At 38.2% G+C, this 21,552-nt stretch overlaps 1 protein-coding gene across 1 annotated transcript in view; it reads right to left on the bottom strand.

The window, feature by feature from the left end:
- LOC142399996 (tensin-3-like) overlaps positions 1–14,294 on the bottom strand; it is a 63,723-nt gene extending 49,429 nt beyond the window's left edge. The window contains exons 1-11 of the mRNA XM_075484555.1: positions 14,145–14,294; positions 12,274–12,324; positions 12,062–12,184; positions 11,914–11,978; positions 9,762–9,845; positions 8,090–8,150; positions 7,935–7,964; positions 3,685–3,814; positions 3,420–3,485; positions 2,394–2,477; positions 2,147–2,251 (exon numbers count right to left, since the gene is read on the bottom strand). Coding sequence (XP_075340670.1) covers positions 2,147–2,251; positions 2,394–2,477; positions 3,420–3,485; positions 3,685–3,814; positions 7,935–7,964; positions 8,090–8,150; positions 9,762–9,845; positions 11,914–11,978; positions 12,062–12,184; positions 12,274–12,324; positions 14,145–14,294 — 949 coding nt within the window. The remainder of the gene's footprint in view (positions 1–2,146; positions 2,252–2,393; positions 2,478–3,419; positions 3,486–3,684; positions 3,815–7,934; positions 7,965–8,089; positions 8,151–9,761; positions 9,846–11,913; positions 11,979–12,061; positions 12,185–12,273; positions 12,325–14,144) is intronic.
- Between the last annotated feature and the right edge of the window lie 7,258 nt (positions 14,295–21,552).

Raw genomic sequence — 21,552 nt, 5'->3', positions numbered from 1 at the left:
TGATATTTAGGACTTTTGAGTTAAAAGTGATCTTGAAATTAGCTTAAAAACCTCTTCAAATGTAAAAAAAAAAGCTTGTTTCATGTGAAATCTGACTCAAAACAATTTGTTTTCAACACTTTTTCACTTAACAAGATATTCCACATGTATTGTCTTCAAACAAGTCCCTATATCTGGCTGAAATAGTGCTTGTTAGGCAGTTGTGTCTTATATTAAGTGTAATGAGATATTTTGACTAGAAATGAGACAAATATACTTGGTAAGACTTTGATTTTTTTCCAGTGCATGCCAGTCAGGTGGATTTATTTCAGTCACATTCAGGCTCATGAGTAATAATAATATCATTTATGTTGACAGTTATCCTAAAATCCAAGGAGATAAAGTCAAGTTTGTGTCATAATTTAGTTGTATGTCTGTTCGAGTTGGCGCATTATGTTTAAGCACAGCCAAGAAGCCAAATAAGAAACATTTTTTAAAAAGAAATCAATAAAAATTAAAAAAAATATTAACGTGTAAAACTGAAATGATCATTAAGAGAGAAAAATATAAAACATATACTTTAGTTACTGAATAAAAATGGTGCTTTTTAACACAATGCTAAGGAGGAAAGACACCAGCAACGATCTCAGAGAAGCAGCTGTTGCTGCCCATCAACCTGGGAAGGGTTATAAGGCCGTTTCCAAACTATCTGGAGTCCATCGTTCTACTGAGAGAAAGATTATTCACAAGTGGAAAACATTCAGGACAGCTGTCAATCTTCCCAGGAGAGGACGTCCCAGCAAGGTCATCCCAAGGTCAGAAACCCAAGAGCTACATCTCAGACTCTGCGGGCCTCAGTTAGCACGTTAAAGGTTAAAGGTCACCCCAAGGTCAGAAACCCAAGAGCTACATCTCAGACTCTGCAGGCCTCAGTCAGCATGTTAAAGGTTAAAGGTCACCCCAAGGTCAGAAACCCAAGAGCTACATCTCAGACTCTGCAGGCCTCAGTTAGCATGTTAAAGGTTAAAGGTCACCCCAAGGTCAGAAACCCAAGAGCTACATCTCAGACTCTGCAGGCCTCAGTTAGCATGTTAAAGGTTAAAGGTCACCCCAAGGTCAGAAACCCAAAGAGCTACATCTCAGACTCTGCAGGCCTCAGTTAGCATGTTAAAGGTTAAAGGTCACCCCAAGGTCAGAAACCCAAAGAGCTACATCTCAGACTCTGCAGGCCTCAGTTAGCATGTTAAAGGTTAAAGGTCACCCCAAGGTCAAAAACCCAAAGAGCTACATCTCAGACTCTGCAGGCCTCAGTTAGCATGTTAAAGGTTAAAGGTCACCCCAAGGTCAGAAACCCAAGAGCTACATCTCAGACTCTGCAGGCCTCAGTCAGCATGTTAAAGGTTAAAGGTCACCCCAAGGTCAGAAACCCAAAGAGCTACATCTCAGACTCTACAGGCCTCAGTTAGCATGTTAAAGGTTAAAGGTCACCCCTAGGTCAGAAACCCAAAGAGCTACATCTCAGACTCTGCCGGCCTCAGTTAGCATGTTAAAGGTTAAAGGTCATGACAGCACGGTTAGAAAAAGACTGAACAAGTATGTTTTGTTTGGAAGGCCTGCAGGAGAAAGCCTCTTCTTTTATCTTCTCTATGATTTATTTCCTGTTAGAAAAAGATTTCTTTATTATTTTCCCGTCTTTTCTGGGGGAGTTAAAGATACTGTCACATGCCAAATGTGACACCCTGAGATTGTTTGTTAAATTGTTGTAATGAGCTGTTAAGTTTTAATACCTAACCACAATCTTTTCCTAAAGGTACATATTTAGTGGCTAAGATTATAAAATGCCCCCGAGATAGTGTGTTTATGAGATAAAACATTGCCATTATCTCTGCTTCCAACTCCTGCAAATAGTTTTCTTGGAAGTTTGAATCTCTCTTTTTCCGTTTGAGGTTACAAAGGTTAAAAGCTTTTTCTTTTTTTTGCCTGCTACACTTAACCAGGAAAAGAAAAACATTAAATAAACGCTAACAGTAAACTGAAATGTTTCCCTCTTATTTCCTGTTTAATGGAGTGGCTAGCTGGGCCACAAGAGTTCGAAACAGCTGGAAGGGAAAGTGAAAGAGCAGAAAGAATCAGGCGTTGTGCGTTTAAAAAGATTAAAGTGATTCACCTGTTTCAAGACAAGACAAGTCCTGATATGAATCTCGCCTGACCAAAGGGTCCAAGGTGTCATAGTCCACCTCCACAGAGCGCCCGTTGTGCCACAGCTCTCTGCCTGCACGGAAAAAAATGACAAATCTGCTCAGAAATCTGTAAAACAACAACAACACAAGCAGAAACACACACCAAATCTGATTAATCTGCTCTGTTTTGTTTCTAAAATATGAGTAAAATCAAACAATGAGCTTTAATCTCACTCTGATTTCTGCCCGCTGGTCTGGATCTGAGTGCGTCTGAATGTGCGTTTCTGAGCGTCTTCCCCCGTGTACAGTATCTACAATCTAAATTCCAGTCAGATGTGTTTGTGTGATAACCCCTCATATTGCTTCCTGTCGAGAAGTGAGGAGCCTGATCGTTTGTGCAGACGTCCACTTCGGTTGGCGTGGCGTCCAACACTGCCCCCTGCTGGCAGCTCAAACTTTGTGTTGTGTGCGAGTCGGTCTGAGCCACAGGTGTCTCTCCAGGCAGCGGTGTAGCAGTGATTTTAAATGTGGGGGTGTTCCAGGGGAGGCACATGAGCGCCACATGAAGCCCAGAGACACGACACTGAAGTTGGCATCCAATTCTCGAATTAAATGGATGGGCATAAAGGGCCATTTCACTGCATTTTTTGCATTTTTATCGCCCTAAACTAGGTCCTGTATGGAAACTACAATAGTTACACTGCTCAAATCTGGATGGAATTATTAGAAAGAGGCTATAGATTCATTAAAACCTTGTTTGGGATTTGTGAAACCTTTTTCTGATTTGTAAAAATGCAGAACAGGGCCATTTCACTGCATTTTTTGCATTTTGATCACCCTAAACTAGATCCTGTATGGAAAGTTGAGCGTATCAAATCCACAGCCACATTATCTGGGTGTGTTTTTCCAGTTTTGAGAAGCTCGATTTTGTCCATTTTTGGGTCAGACTAAAACAGTATTTAGTTGTTTTTTACTGTATTTCACCAAAAAATGTGTCAGCCAAGTCTATCAAGAAGGCAATAAGTGCCAGATTTATGTCTCTCCAGACTAAAAAAGACTTCAATGCTGGTCTGGAAAAACTACGGACAGATATTCTCCAAATTTCATAATGCAAATGGCAAATTCTAAACTCTGAAATGTTTTTTTTTTAGATTTCCCCAGGTTCAAAGAGAAACTTAAGCCAAAGAGAAACTATCTCTCTGATTATTATTTAACCGCCAGGTTTGTTATAAGATAAAATACGGAGTATCGAGAGTCTACCTGCAATCTTGTCAGGACTTTCAGAGAACAGCAGCTCAACTCTTCCACCATCTGGGAACAGAGGATCTGAAATAGTGAGAGAAAAATCAGACAGCTGGACACTTCTCTCCTCAAACTGAGCGAGTTTCCATGCGTCCTGCACAGCTGCACAGCTGATACGGCTTCAGAGTTAGCTCAGGAACACCGACAGATTTATCGGTTACAGATTAAACACTGATAGAGCAGTGGAGTGAAGCTGTAACAGCAGTTGGCAGGTTATAAATACCTTCACTGGCACAGTCAAGGTCCGCCTTGGAGAAAGAGAGGGTGTGTTGGACTGCGAGGCCCGTGTGAAACTGGAGGCGGAAGACGACCTGACGACTGGCCGACCGGCTGTTTTTATCGTAACAAACCACCTGAAATTGAAAAAAAATAATCAGAAAAGCACCGTTTACTGGGTTCTGGCTGAATATTCTATTCTGATTTTAATTCGTTTATTGTTTCATTCGTGTTACTTTTCAACAAATCACACAATGAAAAATATTTTTCGTCTACATCTATAATAGTTTTCAGGTGAAAAGTTGTGAACATCTGGGGCCAGATTCTTCAAACCCTGCAGATGTTTTTTTTTTTGTCTTTTTGTTCTTTAATGCAGCTGTGCCAGTGTCTGTTTCTTTTTTTTTTGTTTATTATAAATCTCAATCGTCATTAAATTGCATGCTTGTGGACAAGCCTTTCTTCTACTCCAGTCTTTAGCCACGAATACAAGTAGACACTCTCCCAATGAATCATTTGTATATCAAAAATACTGTGCTGATCAGAAGTATTGAGACATAGCAGTGAAAGGAACAGTTTTACGATACAGTTTTTGAATAACAGCTTCGTTACAGTATGTAATCAACAACATGATAAATGCAAGCCCTCAGACTCACTTTATTTTTCATCAACACATCACACTGGAAAAAATGCCCCTCCAAAAATAAGTAAAAAAACAACAAATACGAGACGTTTTTGCTTGAAATAATCAAAAAAATCAGCCAATGGAACTAGTGAAAATCGGCTTGTCAAGATTTCTTGAAATAAGATGTGATATTTAGGACTTTTGAGTTAAAAGTGATCTTGAAATTAGCTTAAAAACCTCTTCAAATGTAAAAAAAAAAAGATTGTTTCATGTGAAATATGACTCAAAACAAGATGTGCAATTGTGTCTTACATCAAGTGTAATGAGATACTCAATGAGAAAAATATACTTGGTAAGATTTAGATTTTTTCCAGTGCAGGTTTGATTGAAAAAATGTGTGCATTGATGTAAAAAATGTGCACACAAGGTACAGATATTCCCAAACAATATTTCTATTTCTTGTGCATACACATCGTTTATAAACCGTTATGTTTAAGTTGGTGTATTAAATGTGAAGCACACACTGTGTCTGAGTCGTATAAAGAAGGTGAATTACTACTGTCGTAAGTAGTACTGGTACTAATTGTCGTGGTGGTTGTGGAGGTATTGTACATCAGGTTAGCTTTTTTGATTGATTGATTGATTGATTGATTGATTGATTGATTGATAGATTTTTTATTTTTGTACATGTATAAAAAAGAAAATGTATGTAACTATTTGTACATACAAAAGAAAGAAAAAGAGAAATTAAAAAAAATTAAAAATTAAATCACATAAATTGCTAATACATAACAAAACACCGCACATTGTTCGAAAAAGGAATGGGAAGAAGTACAATACTTTTTTAGTTTCCCAACCCTTTTTAACTACTTTTCAGTTTGTAAATATCCTAACTACAATACACCTATATAAATATATGCCATATATACACTTCCTAAATATCGAAATAAATGTATAATCACAAAAATAAATATATACTACACACATATCCTTGTAAATATAAATGTAAATATGAATATATATTAATATAACATAATATTAACAATCACACATTTTTAATTTGTCCACAGGGAAGGATTAAGTTCCACCTTTAACAGAACAGAATATCAGTTTCTAATGGCTAAAACATCAATAATAAATGATCTATGTGAATGATCTATGATCTATGTTTTCTGAATAATTCCAGAAATCAAATATATCAAATATATGCATATATATATAGACAGCCTCAGGCAAAAGAGGCCAGGGTCTACCACACCAGACCTCTGGAGACACACGCTGGACTTCATTAAGTTAGGAACATTTGCTGGTTATTGAATCCAAATACTGGGTCATATTGCATTAAAGACATGCTATGCAACTGTTTCATGGTCATGAAATTGCTTGGCAATCATCAGTTTGCTTGGCTGACCCGTTCCGATGAAAACGGTGACATTTCCATCTCCATCTGGTGGCTCTAGCCCGAAACAGCGCTTGCAACTTTGCCTGTGGCGCCGCGTGCTTTGTTTAGCTCTGGAAGTCTTGCGACACACGAGAGCCGAGAACTACTGCTTCACGGCAGGTCGTAAAGGACTCTGAGCCGAGCCAGGGAGCCTGATAGACACCCCCCCCTCTCCATTAGCTGTCGACGGCTAAATTGAATGCGGTTACGGCTAAAATCGTTACATTTTCCAAGTCAAAACTTGTGAAAACGATGTTTGGTTAGCAGCCATTGACCTAACCACCGTTTTCATCAGTGGATGTAGCTGCTAGTATATAGACAAATGTTGAGCAGTTGCCGTGTGCAGGTTAGCAGTGATGTCGGTGTAGAACTTGTCGTTTTCATTACAATAATTTTGAATGCGGCTTGCTGGAGTTGAAGGTATTTGAGTTGTAACTGTAAAGGTGAACATACTGTTATGTATTGTTCCTGCCTCACGAACTATATCTAAAATAACAATTCTCTGTTTCTGAAGCGGCACTAGGACTAGACATGTCCGTTCGTGTTTCTTTCAGTGGATGTTGCTATAAGGACTTTTGTAGAACTACATTTGTACAAATACACAGTCTTCCTGCGCCAAGTAGTAGGTCTTGGTGTAATGAAATTAGGCTACGTTACGATCGTTTCCAGAATGATCTTTTTAGGACTGTTATTATTACTATTTGGGTGTGTGTGTGTGACTGTGTTCACTTTCTCATGCGGACCCAGGACAAATAAACCGTAAATTGCCTCTGGTGGGTTTACGACATTCTGGCTAGACTGTCGCCTATTTTCTACGGAGCTCCCCCTACAGCTTTGGGGTGTGTATTGCATGGTAAACAAACCCCGTATTACTGAGCCCTGCTTTAAGTACAATTCTGTTCATTGACAGGTTGATTCTGCTTCATTAATTGGTGCAGCTCACCGGACAATGTCAGTCCTCCACGAAGAACACGTAAACAAATGGAGACATTTTTAAATCCAGGTTAAAAACGTTTCTTTTCTCATGTGTCTATGCATGAAATCTGCACGATATCTTTTAATTTATCTGGACTGTTGCTTGTTTTTAAATTCATTTAAATTATTTTATTTGTTTCTCTTTATGTTCTTTGATGTATTTTTAATGCTTCTTCCACTCCCTGCTGCAATGCTTTTGTTTCATGTAAAGCACTTTGAATTGTTTTGTACATGAAATGTGCTATACAAATAAATTTGATTTGATTTGATGAAGGTAAAGACACTAAGATACAAGCACTCCTGTTGTGGCATGATAATTCCTGGTTTATGTTTTTATTGGAAGGACAACACTGGAAAAAATGCCCCTCCAAAAATAAGTAAGAAAAACAACAAATAAAAGACGTTTTTGCTTGAAATAAGCAAAAAATCTGTCAATGGAACTAGTGAAAATCGGCTTGTCAAGATTTCTTGAAATAAAATATAATGTATATATAAGATATTTAGGACTTTTGAGATAAAAGTGATCTTGAAATGAGCTTAAAAACCTCTTTAAATGTAAAAGAAAAAAGCTTGTTTCATATGATGTGTGACTCAAAACAATTTGTTTTCAAGACTTTTTCATTTAAACAAGATATTCCAGATGTATCGTCTTCAAACAAGTCCCTATATCTGGCTGAAATAGAACTTGTTAGGCAATTGTCTTATATTAAGTGTAATGAGATATTTTGACTAGAAATGAGACAAATAGAAGACTTTGACTTTTTTCCAGTGTAGACTAAGCTAGAAGATGTCAGTAGTCTTTAGAGTCTTGTGGCTTGAGCCCGCACTATAGCCCACTCTGTAGTCATGCTATCCCTCATTGAAATCCTATGTCTTCATTTTATTCTGTTACTAAAACCTTCTTATTATTATTTTGGTCCAGTCGGGTGGGTGGGTGTTCTGTGTGCTTGTTAGGCAGTTGTGTCTTATATTAAGTGTAATGAGATATTTTGACTAGAAATGAGACAAATATACTTGGTAAGACTTTGATTTTTTTCCCAGTGAATGTAGTTGAAACAGGTAGAGATACAGTTGGCCTAAAGAAATTAGATTTTTAAAAAATGACTAAAAAGCTTCTGGGTGTTTCAACAAAACACATCAACTCAACAGCCAGCCTCCACAAATGTAGTGAAACATAAAGAAAATAACGTCCCATATCATGATTACAAGTCATGCTCACCATGATGTCCCCTTTGAGCAGCTGAGCCGGCTGAAGCACGAAGTAGAGACGGTCAGTCTGAGCAGCACTAACGTGGCTGAGATGGAGATAAACACACATTACTTCCTGTGCTCCATCTAACAAAGTTTACCGCGTGCAGATGATGTATTTCTCACTGGACTGCTGATGTGCAGACGACTTGCAGACTTTGGTAGACCCTCAGGAAAAGACAGCATCCTGAAAATGTCAGAAAAGATCATATTAAATTGTGCAGGAAGCATCATTATTTAGTCTGAAGAAACCAGAAACCATCAGAATCTTAAATTCACTCATAGATGCTTTACACAGTGGAACCCTTTAGGAAATAAACTGGAACAAGTGAGGCCAGCATGTTGTTTTTAAATGCGTTTTTAAAAAATGGATGAAGACTTTTTTACTCTCCTCCTCATTTTCCTTTTAGTGAAATGAGAGTTATTGTTCTTTTTGCAGGTGAGTTATGATCCCTACGCATGAACAAACACCATCCAGAAAAGTGCTTTTGCAATTGTCACCCTTAAAGGGACAGTTCGCCTCTTTTGACATGAAGCTGTATGACATCCCATATCAGCAACATCATTTCTGAACATCTTCTTACCCCCTGCTGCGTCCTGTGAGCAGAGTTCCAGCCTCGTTTTGGTGTTGATGAAGGTAGTCCGGCTAGTTGGCTGGGGTTTAAAAAATAAAGCGTTTTGCTTCTCAAAACAATATGCGTTCAAAAGAGTAATACATTTGCATCACACAATCGTTCTCCAGGAAAAAGTCAGACCTCACAATCGCTTGGCCCTATTTTCTCTCCCTTCATATCACTGCGAGCCAAACGGTGTTTACTGTTCGGTCTACACAGCAGGCAGTGATATGAAGGGAGAGAAAATAGGGCCAAGCGATTGTGAGGTCTGACTTTTTCCTGGAAAACAATTTTGTGATGCAAATGTAATACTCTTTTGAACGCATATTGTTTTGAGAAGAAAAACGCTTTATTTTTTAAATCCCAGCCAACTAGCCGGACTACCTCACTGGAAAAAATGCCCCTCCAAAAATAAGTCAGAAAAACAACAAATACAAGACGTTTTTGTTTGAAATAAGCAAAAAAATCTGCCAATGGAACTAGTGAAAATCGGCTTGTCAAGATTTCTTGAAATAAGATGTGATATTTAGGACTTTTGAAATAAAAGTGATCTTGAAATTAGCTTAAAAACCTCTTCAAATGTCAAAAAAAGCTTGTTTAAAGGGGATAGAGAATCAAAATCATCTTTTTCACGTTTTGGTGTTAGTTCTGAGATATTTTGACTAGAAATGAGACAAATATACTTGGTAAGACTTTTGGTCTTACCGACTTTTGCAGTGCTTCGTCAACACCATAGTGAGGCTGGAACTCGGCTCACAGGACGCAGCAGGGGGTAAGAAGATGTTCATATATGATGTTGCTGATATGGGATGTCATACAGCTTCATGTCAAAAGAGGCGAACTATCCCTTTAACTCAGACACCAAAGCAACGTTCACTGCAAAGCTGCTGTAGAATCAGTTTAGAGGAAAGGGAGGATAGAGGACTCCTGCTGCTTACCTCCGTCTGGTCTTAGTTTGGGGAGGCCGTGAAGAACAACACAGAGGAGGAAAGACGGAGAGGGACACATCCTCAGTCCTCTTTTCAGAATGCTGCCCAGCATCCACACATACCTGAAGAGCAGCTCGCATCAGTCACAGAGAACCCAATGGAAATGTGGTTATTTTATGTCATAGCAGTTTCACATGAGGAAAAATCAGGTGACAATCAGAGTCCATCTTTGACCTTCGCCGTGCAGTTTCTCACCGTTTCTGTGAGGGTGTCATCAGAGCAGACACCTTGTCGTTGTAGAACCTCCTCATGGCAAAGTGGTCCAGAGAGAGGTCTGCACTGAGAGACGGGAACATGTGTAGTTTTTAGCTGCCGTGTGGACCAAAAAAAAAAAACAACAAATGTGTGACTGGATATCATGTATGGAAGTTTTTCTGTGCCATCAGAGTTTGAATACGAATTTCTAATATTGAATTTTTACAGCATCAAAATCAGACTTTGAATTTGAAAAACCAACGGTGTAAAAAAAATGATAATTTCTAAAAACAAAAATCAGTGTAAAAAAAAAATAATAATTTCTAAAAACAAAAATCAGTGTAAAAAAATTAAACATCTTAAAAAAAATTCAGTGGAAAAAAATTCAACTTAAAAAAATTCAGTGGAAAAACATTCTACTTTCCTAATTTTAATTTTTAGACGTTGAATTTTTTTCCACTGAATTTTTAGATTTTTTTAAACTGATTTTTGTTTTTAGAAATAGATTTTTTTTTACACTGCTATGGTTTTTCAAATTCAAAGTCTGATTGTGATGCTGTAAAAATTCAATATTAGAAATTTGTATTCAAACTCTGACGGCACAGAAAAACTTCCACACTCGTGACTGTCTTTCACAATCCTCTGCAGACCTGCACTCGTGCACACAAGCATTTAGATCATTCCCAGAGGGACAATGGTCACAATCAGATATTTCTCAACTATGACTCAACAGATCGGCCATGATTTGCAGGCACGCACACACGTGCACACCAGTGGAGCTGATTCGCCTCGACCTGAACTTTTCCAGCATCTCGTGGCACAATGAATGCAAACAGGCGCGTGCTTTAAACAGCTGACTTTTACTTTAAGGAGGATATGGCTGCAGCAGCAGGCTGTCATGTTTACTTTTGTCTGAGAATATTTGACCCTGGCATGCACAAAGATCCCTGCCCCAAAGCCAAATAACATGCAGCGCAGAGTCTCTTTAATCAGCTGTGCTGCCCTTTGGCTGGTGAAGACGTGCAGGAGATCAGCCTCTGTCTATTGTTCTGTCAGCGCTCTTTGATCTGCAAACACAACCAGCTGTAAGTTCATTCATGTGTTCATGGGAGCTTGCTCCAATTAGAAAAAAATTAAGATTTCTTGCAGCAACACACTCAGTCAAAGTTGTTCCGGAGTCATGTTTCCCATCCTGTTCCATCAGCTACTTGGCTGCATCTTCGAAGTGCTTTGAGATGACATCTGTTGGGATTTCGGCGCCATATAAATAAAACTGAATTGAATTGAATCTCTGCTTAATTTACTTAACTTGACTTGAAAAGCTTCTCAACTTAAATGATGACTCATGGAATAGTTTAACGTCTTTTACAACAGGTATACACTTTCTCTCTTTTTGCCCTCCTGCAGAAAAAGAAATTAAAAGAGTGACGTCACGCAGGATGCATCAGTGTTGAGGATTAAACCTCTGCCATCACAGATTTCAAGCCGAACGATTCCTCTCCCACATACCTTATCAATCTAATATTGTTGCTTGCTAAATTTCATATTCATAAAAGTAAAATAATGCACAGGAAACCACTTTTCGACCTCTTTGTAATAGATGTAAAATTGTATCTTGACTCAATCTCAAATTCAATTAACAAAAAGGCTATAAAAACAATAAGTATTTGGAAAGACTATAACTTATTCTTGTAACTCGCATTTACTTGTGTAATTTTTTTTCAATTTTAATTTTAATTTTTTTAATTTTCCTTTTTTTTCTCTCTTCTGTTCTAACAGTTTTCTATCGTTGTATTTTTGTATTTTTAATTATGTTCTTCTTTCATTTTATGTCCTTTGTTTATTACTGTACACTATTTCTTTCATAACTACTGTTACTCTGATTTTGTGAAGTTAAAAAAAGTTTATTAAAAAAAAAGATTAAAGATTAAACCTCTGCCAAGGTCAATGTTGTGTTTGGCAAATTAATTGAAAGTGATTCCGATTTGCATTCAAATCTTTTACAGGTTTTACTTCGTCTGTGTTCTGACTCTCCACAGGGTTTCATCAGACTCTGCTTCACAGCTTTTCACAGCATTTTGCCAGAAATATCTGAAAAAGTCACTATTTTGTCTCTGTTAGGATGCAGATGTTCAGTGTTGGTCAGTGTTACCTGGCTGACACGTTGCTAAAGTGGATGTACGATGCCACCAGAACTCCAAGCCGGCCTTTCCCTCCCTGTTGAGGACGAGCAGAACCAGCGTAAATGCACTGCTTGTTGCTTGCTTTCATTCTAAAGAACATGTCAGCACCATGTTTACCCTGCAGTGTAACACCAAGACGCGCTTCGGATGAGTTTGCAGCCAGTTCTCCATGGTCGCGCACACCCTGAAGATCTGATCCAAGCTCGGAGCCAACAGATCCAGCCAACCTGTGTCCAAAACCTGCCAGAAAAAAACACATCTGTACAGTACAATCATATGGCCATGTCACAACAAGCCTCACACAACTGTGTTTTAAGAGTTACAATTACAATGTGGTTCATTCTGGCGAGAGCTTCATGCTTCTGGGAGAGGTTGACGAGCTGCATGAGAACAGAAGAAGAGAAATGTTCAGAAATGATTGTGCGTGCTTTGAAGTACAGTGTGTACGGAAGCCCAGAGCGGCCGTGGGACGTGGAAACTTTTTTCTGATGGTGTTCTCGAGATAACGAGTTAATTTACCGAAGGCCACTTTTTCTCCCCAGTCCGCCCCTGTTTATACGTGTTTTACGTGTTTGCAATTTGTTTTTCTTGTAGAGGTAACTTTCATATCAGCCCGCGTCATTTAAGGAGACGGCGGGCTCGACTGCAGCTCAGCAGGCGTTTACACCTCAGTGATCCTGCTGAGGGGACCAGGCCGTCTCCATGGTTACCGAATGATGCACGAGAGGTGCCGTTATCGTTTTCTCGAGATAACGAGATAAATTACGGAAGCGTATTGCATTCACTTAAAAAAAACAAAAAACAACTCTAATTTATTTTTTGGGGTTTTTTTCGTAGTAATTTTTTCTCCCTCTGTTTTTAGGGGGACATTTACGCATTCATTCCTTTATGAGGGCTCGATTTAATGGAAGCAAACATGACTGGTTTGTTTAGTTTAATCAAGTTTTACTTTGACCTAGGTTTAAGCCACTGGGAGATAGTCCTGTCTTTAAGTCATGTAGATGGTATAACTGTTAGTCTGTCAACTTTACGCAGGCGCCTGAAGACTTTGTTCAGAAGGAAAGCCCGTTCAGATCTCCTGGACATAGCAATGTTTCAAAGTGTTCAGGACGGGGCATGTATGGGCGGGGGCAGGAGTCACCTTAGGTCCACCGGAGTCACTTGCAGGCTGCATAATCTCGCAGGATTTCAAAATATCTAAATATTTCCAAAAAAAATTACCCCGAAAAACAGAAAAAATTACCCCGAAAAACGGAAAAAAAATAGCCAGAAAAACAGAAAAAATTACCCCGAAAAACAGAAAAAATTACCCCGAAAAACAGAAAAAATTACCCCGAAAAACAAACCAAAAATAAATTAGACCGAAAAACAGAAAAAATTAGTTTGAGTTTTTTTGTTTTTTTTAAGTGAATGCAATACGCTTCCGTAATAAATAACTCGTTATCTCGAGAAAACGAAATGCTTGTTACACCAGCGGGATTTGCTTTGTGCGTTTTCACATCAGAATTGTTACACAAACGCTCTACATTCCATGTTTGATTCATAGGCTACTTTATTCAGTTTTCAATGAAACGGGGGTAAAAATGGGTTAAAACCTTTGCCAGAAATACATATAAACACATGTAAACAGGGGCGGACTGGGGAGAAAAAGTGGCCTCGAAAACCATCAGTAAATTAACTCGTTATCTCGAGAAAACCATCATTGTTTTGTAATTATCATATTTATATATGATATAATTATAATTATATCATAAAATAATAATTATTATAATAATTATAATAATTATAATATTTTATAATAATTTATATTATTATATAATTATATAATAATATTTTATAATCATTATAAAATAATTAATTATTGTATAATTATCATTTCATAATTATCTCATTATCTCGGGAAAACCATTAAAAAAAAAGTTTATACGTACCACGGCCGCTCTGGACTTCCGAAAGTTTGAGCATTGGTTCAGATTAATCTAAATATCTAAATGTGAATAACAAGAAACTTTAGACTGTGTAAGGAACATAAGAGGATTTTTTTCCACCTAATACAAGTTTGGGTTTGCAGTTTAGTTATAAACTGTAGAAAATAGTGACACCCTGTTATGAGTATGTTACTCCAACGATTTGATTTGAAACACAGAGTTTCATATCATCGTGGACACACCTTTGGTCATGAATATCCAACCCAACTCACCATGTAGTTGTGACCATGCTTGGACTGCAGCATGGGAACAATCTCCTGCAGGTTCTGCAGGTATGTGTCTTCCGGACACTCTTTAGGGCAGAGAATGCTGATGATGCGCTCAGTCACGTAAGTCAGATCCATCTGATGCATTTCTTCCATGATGGGTGTCGGCTATATGGGGAGTCTGCGAAGAGCTAGGAAGTGATGCAGGACAAATTTACTTTAGGGAAGTGAGACTTTTCAGAATAACTCAGCACTTATCTTAGCTTGTGCCACATCAGCTACAAAATGAGGCAAATTGCAAATAAGTTCAGATGCAGCCAGCCTTAAAAAACGCTTACTGGATATGATGAGGTCAAGGCCGACTAAAAGCTTAGTCACTGCAAACCCTAGCTAAGCTTGTGACCGGAAGAGAGATCATGACGATGAGCCACAAACATGCTTTTACACTGGAAAAAATCTAAATCTTACCAAGTATATTTGTCTCATTGAGTATCTCATTACACTTAATATAAGACACAACTGCCTAACAAGTACTATTTCAGCCAGATATAGGGACTGGTTTTAATACAATACATCTGGAATATCTTGTTAAGTGAAAAAGTCTTGAAAACAAATTGTTTTGAGTCATATTTCACATGAAACAAGTTTTTTTTTTACATTTGAAGAGGTTTTTAAGCTCATTTCAAGATCACTTTTATCTCAAAAGTCCTAAATATCACATCTTATTTCAAGAAATCTTGACAAGCCGGTTTTCACTAGTTCCATTGGCAGATTTTTTTTGCTTATTTCAAGCAAAAACGTCTTTTATTTGTTGTTTTTTTTTTACTTATGTTTGGAGGGGCATTTTTTCCAGTGTAACTGTGTTCCTGTCGCTTTGTAAACTCTGATTGTATTGCATCTGACATAGTCAAGACTTAAGACCCACAACAAGTAGGGGTCATGAAGTCACCAAAAAGAAGAACTGAGAGGAGCAAACAAAAGCTAACATGAGCAAAAAAATAGTTTTAACTGCGCTGTCTGAAGCAGTAAACGTTTTGTTAGGAAACATTTAGAGTTTGGACTTAAAGCTATGGTAGGTAATCCTAGAGAGCTAGCAAGAGAGCTAGCAAGATTCGAAAGTGTCCCCTCCTCTAAGCTCCACCCCCCCCTCCCCATTCCGTCAGTGCTTCATCCAAAGCCGGTAGAACCGCATGCGCACACGGAGCAGGGAGCCGACAGAGGGGGGCGTAGGCAGAAAGCAGAGGCATCTGATTGGTTTTTTGTAGGCGACCCGCTGATCTCGGATTGGTCAGCTTTTTCTCAGTCCTGCAGCTGCCACAGAGGTCTAATTATTTTCGTCCCTTTTTCTAAATACATCTTGTATAGATTTCTCTCAGGACAGACGGACCATTTCACCCAGTATTACAAAATGTGTTTCTGAACAGGATTACCAACCATGCCTTTAAATCAAATATTAGACAATTAACTTTATCCGAAAAACCCCCCAAAACTATGTACATGTAGTGTTTTTATTTTACTATAAGACTCCAAAATCTTTCAGCTATTTGCTCTTTTTCAACATTTTTTTTTTTCGTGATTCTTAAGATAATGTTTCTCAGAATCTAATCTGAGAAGCTAAAGAATGTACCATCCTCCTACATTCTTGAGGGAATATTACATGAATGTTTGGGAGTGAAACACACATTGGAGCAGAGAGGAGCATCCAAAGAGTCACGGTTAACCTGCCCTCACCCCGACCATGTGACCACGGCAGAGCAAACATTGATACGACTATTTTAACAAGCCGCACACAGTGATAACCTGCTGAAGCCGCGGTGGAAGCTTCCTGTTTCATTCCGAGAACCGAACTGTTTCAGAACATCTCAATGTCGATCCCGGATTATGTCACAGCTACAAGAACTGAATCAAAAAATATGTTAGGATTGCATAAACTTAGTTTCTTACCAGTCTGACAGAGATTTATACTCATATCAGTACATTTAGGCACTAAAAAGCAACAAAGAGACGTAAAAGAACTACAGAGACATCCAAAAGTACCTTAAAAGATACAAATAAACTGCAAAGTTACACCTGTAAAGCGTTGTAAAGGATGCCAAGACTGAACATGAGATAAATCTAATATCTGACTGAGCAACGGTAATGATCATAGTTCCAAAGTGTCAAAAACACTTTCAGTTTGAGCGTAAGAGTTTGAAATTTGATTATTTTATATTTAAATAATTACATCACTCAAACTTTAATTAAATTATCATGAAATATTCTAATTAGGGCTGGGCAACGATTAGCGATTAATCGTAGTTGTACGCAAAATCCAAAAATGAATCCAAAAGTAGTGTGTAGCTTTTATCATTTAGCTTTATTTTAAATGTGCTGCCATATGAATGAAAGTGCCATAACATTTGTTGTGCAAACACACTTTTAACATCAGCATCTTTCTGTAGTTTTTATGTAGAAGCCTCGCTCCACTGTCTGTTTCCTTGAATGACTTGCTGCTATCAGTTGTGTGTTTTGCCTTTAAGTGATATTTTAGACTGGAACTACTACGCTGAGAAGACAATTCAACTTGGCAGTGTTTACAGATGACTTTGGTTCTGTCGACTCCGCCGTCTGGAAGAACTTTCAAATGAAAATGGCCGAGTAAAAGTTCCGTACCCTTCTCCATGTTTGGTGGATCTGCCGATTACTTTCTTTTCCTGTTCCACAGCAGACAGCAACAGACTTTTACAAAATAAAAGCCTGTGAGCAACAGACTTTAACAAAATAAAAGCCTGTGAGCAACAGACTTTTACAATAATAAAATAAATAATAAAACAGGGGTGGTCTAACAGACGGCCCTGTTCTGCGTGTTGTTCCCCCTCTCTCTGCCCCCTGCTTCCTGTCTCTCTGAACTTTCCTATCCATTAAAGGCACAAAAGCCCCCCCAAAAAAATTTAATTAAAAAAAAAAAGAGAAAACCTGCGTTAATGCGCAATAAAATATTTATCGGCGTTAAATAATTAACAAATGAACACGATAATAATGAGTTAACTCGCCCAGCCCTAATTCTAACATGTTATTAGTTATGTTGGATATTGAATGTGTTGTGTTGGCTGTGACTAAATCAATTGATTGAGTGATTTATGGCCGTCACATTCATTCTAATTGTTTGTTTTCTGTCATTGATTGGATCATTGACATGTACTGTACAAAAAGCAGGCAGAGCAGATTTGTAAATCTTGGAATAATGAGGCCTGTTGCTGAGGCAGAACCTCAAGCCTGTTTGACCCAAAGTCCAATTTCTATCACGATAGCTGCAGATAAAGGTTGTCGGCCAAGGATTGTGTTTTTATTTAAGGAAATCTTTGTCATAGTAACCCTGCAGACCTGCAGCTCCGCACCAAGTACCTCAATCCACATATTACCTTAACGCACAGTTGCCCAAAAGCTTTAGTTTAACTAATATGTTTTTATACTTTATTTTACGTATTTTCACCCATTTAGAAATGAAAGGATTGCTGATTGAGATTGCAAAGAAGGTCAAACAGAGCTTGTGTTTCAAGTGACTTTTTCTTTTTGGGAGATCAATGTAGAGCTACAAAGGGTCACAAGACGACTACAGACACAAACAACCTAAAAGAGATGCAAAGTGACTACAGAGACACTAATTAATCACAAAGAGACACAAAATGACTGCAAAAAAAAAAGCACAAAGACACCCGAAAAGGGGGCATCAGACAAGAAATAGCAAGTGGCCACAAAGAGATGTATAATGGCAGCAAGAAAGCATCAAAATCCACAAAACATGGAGCAACATAGAAGAGAAAACATCTAAAAACAACTGTCTGCAGGCTTAAAATGAAAAGGACGACGAGATCCAAATGGCTGTCGAGGGATTTACAGAACAACTACAAAGAAACAAAAAAGATGACACCGTGGTCCAAAAAGACCTGTGAAGACATAAAAAAACTAGAGAGGCTTACAACAACAAAGAGAAACAGAGCAACTACAAAAAGGTATAGAAAGAAGAAATACAAAATGGAAAAAGTGACACAAAAATACCTGAAAGAGATCAGAACGAGTGCAAAAGACACAAATTAGCCACAAAGAAATGCTAAACAAATTCCTGAAAATCCAAAAAGAGATCGAGAAACAACTACAGACACAAAAGAGTGCCAAAAGAGTGCCAAAAACAAGCGCACGGCAAGTCAAAGTGTTGCTATTAAAAGATTTCAAACTACCTGAAAGAGGTGCAAAAGAATCAAAGTGATCACTGAGGGAGGCTAAAACAACTACAAAGTGACACGAAATGGATTTCAACATTATCTGAGCAGACTACAAAATGCACAAACTACAGAGAGACAAAAAATAGCTAACAAGAAGAGAATAAAACAAGCTGTGAGAACACAAAACATCCACAAAGAGATAGAAAACCACCTTAATGAGGATAAAGACACACAAATAGGACTCCAAAAGATCCAAACACACACACAACAAACAATCTGAAGGGGATAAAAGTGGAAACAAAGACCAAAAAAGACCAAAACAATGCCTCTTTTCTCTTTCTCTGGGAGGATTTGGGGCTTTTTTATGCGTGTGCTCAGTTTAAAATCATCTTTTTGGGTCCCAAACACGCTCCCTGCTGCACCTCTGCTGGGATAGCTGACAGGGTTTGGCGAACAGTCTTAATGAGTGACTTCTCTCCAATCGTGTATTTCTGGGCTGTTATTCCAACATTTTCAGCTGCTGCTCGTCTAAATTTGTCAGCGCTCCGTCTGAGGAACCAAAACAAACGGAAGTGTGCGACCTAACCACACACATGCACATATGCGCATGCTGCTGGTGGGAGAGCTGCTCCTGCAAAGTCCCTGAGCCCCAAACTGCCCACATCTAATTATAGTCTCTATATTTCATTTTAAAGACGACATTCCAAAATGGATTAGTCATCCACGCACCCTTCTTTTTCGATCACAAGTTGGCAGAAAAACCTCTTTTACCTTCTTTAATGCTGCCAGCTGAGAGCCACTGTTTGGTTTCTTTAATTCAAGTGAAAAATCGTTGGAAATTGAAAGTGTGAAAAATACCAGAACTGAAAATAACTGCAGGATTTCACTGAAATGAAAGATGAAACCTGACTTTTGCATTTCCCAAACACTTCATTTGGGCATAAACTAAACTCCTTTTAGCTCAACTCCCTTATTTTGTTATTGAACTTGTGTTTTTTACACTGAGAAGATACAAGATTTGTTTCAACAAATCTCAGGTAAAGTTGTATTAGACTTAAAATCATGTGATTTCTTTCAGGGTAATTGTCCAAAGCTGATTCATTTGCATTGGTAATAAGTGTTATTGTCACACCCCCATTGGCAGGTTTCCACTTCTTCCAAAGACAAGGAGGCTTTTAAAACTTCGTACAAGATTAAATGACTTCTTTAGATGGACTGAAACCCAGTGTAAACATATCTGCGTGGTTATTATGTCAGTATGCTAATCTCTGCATCTGCAGGGGAGACGTTTTTTCACCGGTAATCCCCCACTAAGATTTACTGTCCATCACATGCTCTCACCACAGTTACATTTAAGGAGACACAAACTTCACACAACAAAGAGTAGGTCCACATTCATTCAAACTTTACTGTTTACTGTGTCAGGTATCTACAGAATGAGGCTTACCTTGGCTGCAGAAAACAAGAGCTCAAATTCATAGCACTTGAAGTAAGATGATGAGTAAAAGTCTGTGTGACTGGTATAAAGAAAACGAGGTGGAGACTTCACAGTAGGCGGGAGGAGGAAGGGAAAGGAGAGCAGGAGAAGTAGCATGATAAACCGTAATGTTACAGCACAACTTGCACTTTGCCCTCTGTTGGATTGCCATGTGACAACAGTCCACTCCTGCCTGCGTAAAAGACAGCTGCAAAAATCCAACGCTGCCTCTCTGAAAATCACACAAACAGGTGATAAAAACTGCTTCATCTCCAAGTTCTGCGTGTTATGGCATTAAAATCTACGCCAGATTTGATCAATTCTTTATTATAAATGAGTTTGTCATGGAGAGAAAACACAGAAGTCTATCAGATATGCACGACTCATATTATGATGCTAGTATTAATGATGGTTTTCTTGTTATTTCTTGAAGGAGTCTTCAGGAATAGTTCTCCAGGCTTCTTGAAGGACATCCCAAAGCTCTTCTTTGGATGTGGGCTGCCTTTTGTTCCGTTCTCTGCCAACATGATCCCACACTGCATCAGTTATGTTGAGGTCCGGGCTCTGGGGAGGATTCATCCCTCCATCAGACCTGCTGCCACTGATTTTCAGTCCACTTCTTGTGTTATTTGGCACAGCTCAGCCTTTTCTCCCTGTTTCCCTTCCTTAAGAACGGCTTCAGTGCGCACACTGCACACCATGCTAAGATATGCCAAGTTTTCAGCTCATAGCTCTTCTCAAAAATACTATTTTCTGTCAGTCAAACTGTGTTATCGTTGGCATTTTTCATAGAAATGGGAATAAATCATGTATCTTGTAACAGGCTGCTAGTAACAAAATGCCTAAAGATACTATTCTTCAGTCCAGGTACAAGGATTGGGCTGTTTTATTGCGTTAAACACAATAAAATTAAATACAATACAATAAAAAGCCAAAAAGCTAAATAGTTTTCAACAATAGACATAGTGCAATTAAAAAATCACATTTTTAAAATGATCATAAATTGTTTACTCGACACAACGTTCAATAAAACAATACAATGTGGATTTTAAAAGCATTTTTTATTCTTTTTATTTAACTGAATGAAAAGTGGTGATACAGTCTCTGTCCCAGCAGGTGGCGCCAGACGACGAGTTACAAGTCATCTGTTTCTACTGCTAAATGATAATCAAAGCCAGGGCAATAAACTCATTTGTTTATTCACACATGTCTGCCTGTGTTGAAACGTTTCAGATAACTGACATCAGGAATCAAAACAACTTGCTTAGTGTTTTAATTTACGACTGTAAACAGGGTCGGTCCTAGAGGCAAGAAAAAACTAAAAACTAAAAAAAAAAACGTAGCACCTGATTGTATTTTAACTGCCTTAACCCCTTAGCATTCCTGGTGATTTGCCTGAAGGAACGCCTGAAAACTGCACTTTTTCTTAAACGATCACTGTAGATTTTTCTACCTTCGCCTAGATTAAAAAAAAAAAAAAAAAAAAGTACCATGAAACAGGCTTGTAATAGCTAAAAGGCCTTAAAGATGGACTCAAACAGTGCCAACAGGTCCTAGAAATGTTTGTACTCCATATTTAATATCTGTATGTCAAAATATGAGATTATACACCCTTTTCTGTATGGATATGTCTAGGCGACTTTGAACAGGGCCATTTGGAAAATGATAAAAAATAATATTAAAAGTAATAAAAAAATTATTAAGGGGGGGGGGGGGGGGGGGGGTTGGGGGCGCC

Source organism: Odontesthes bonariensis, chromosome 15 (assembly GCF_027942865.1).
Source record: "Odontesthes bonariensis isolate fOdoBon6 chromosome 15, fOdoBon6.hap1, whole genome shotgun sequence".
Classification (NCBI taxonomy): Eukaryota; Metazoa; Chordata; class Actinopteri; order Atheriniformes; family Atherinopsidae; genus Odontesthes; species Odontesthes bonariensis.
This window is presented reverse-complemented; position numbering and strand designations above follow the sequence as displayed.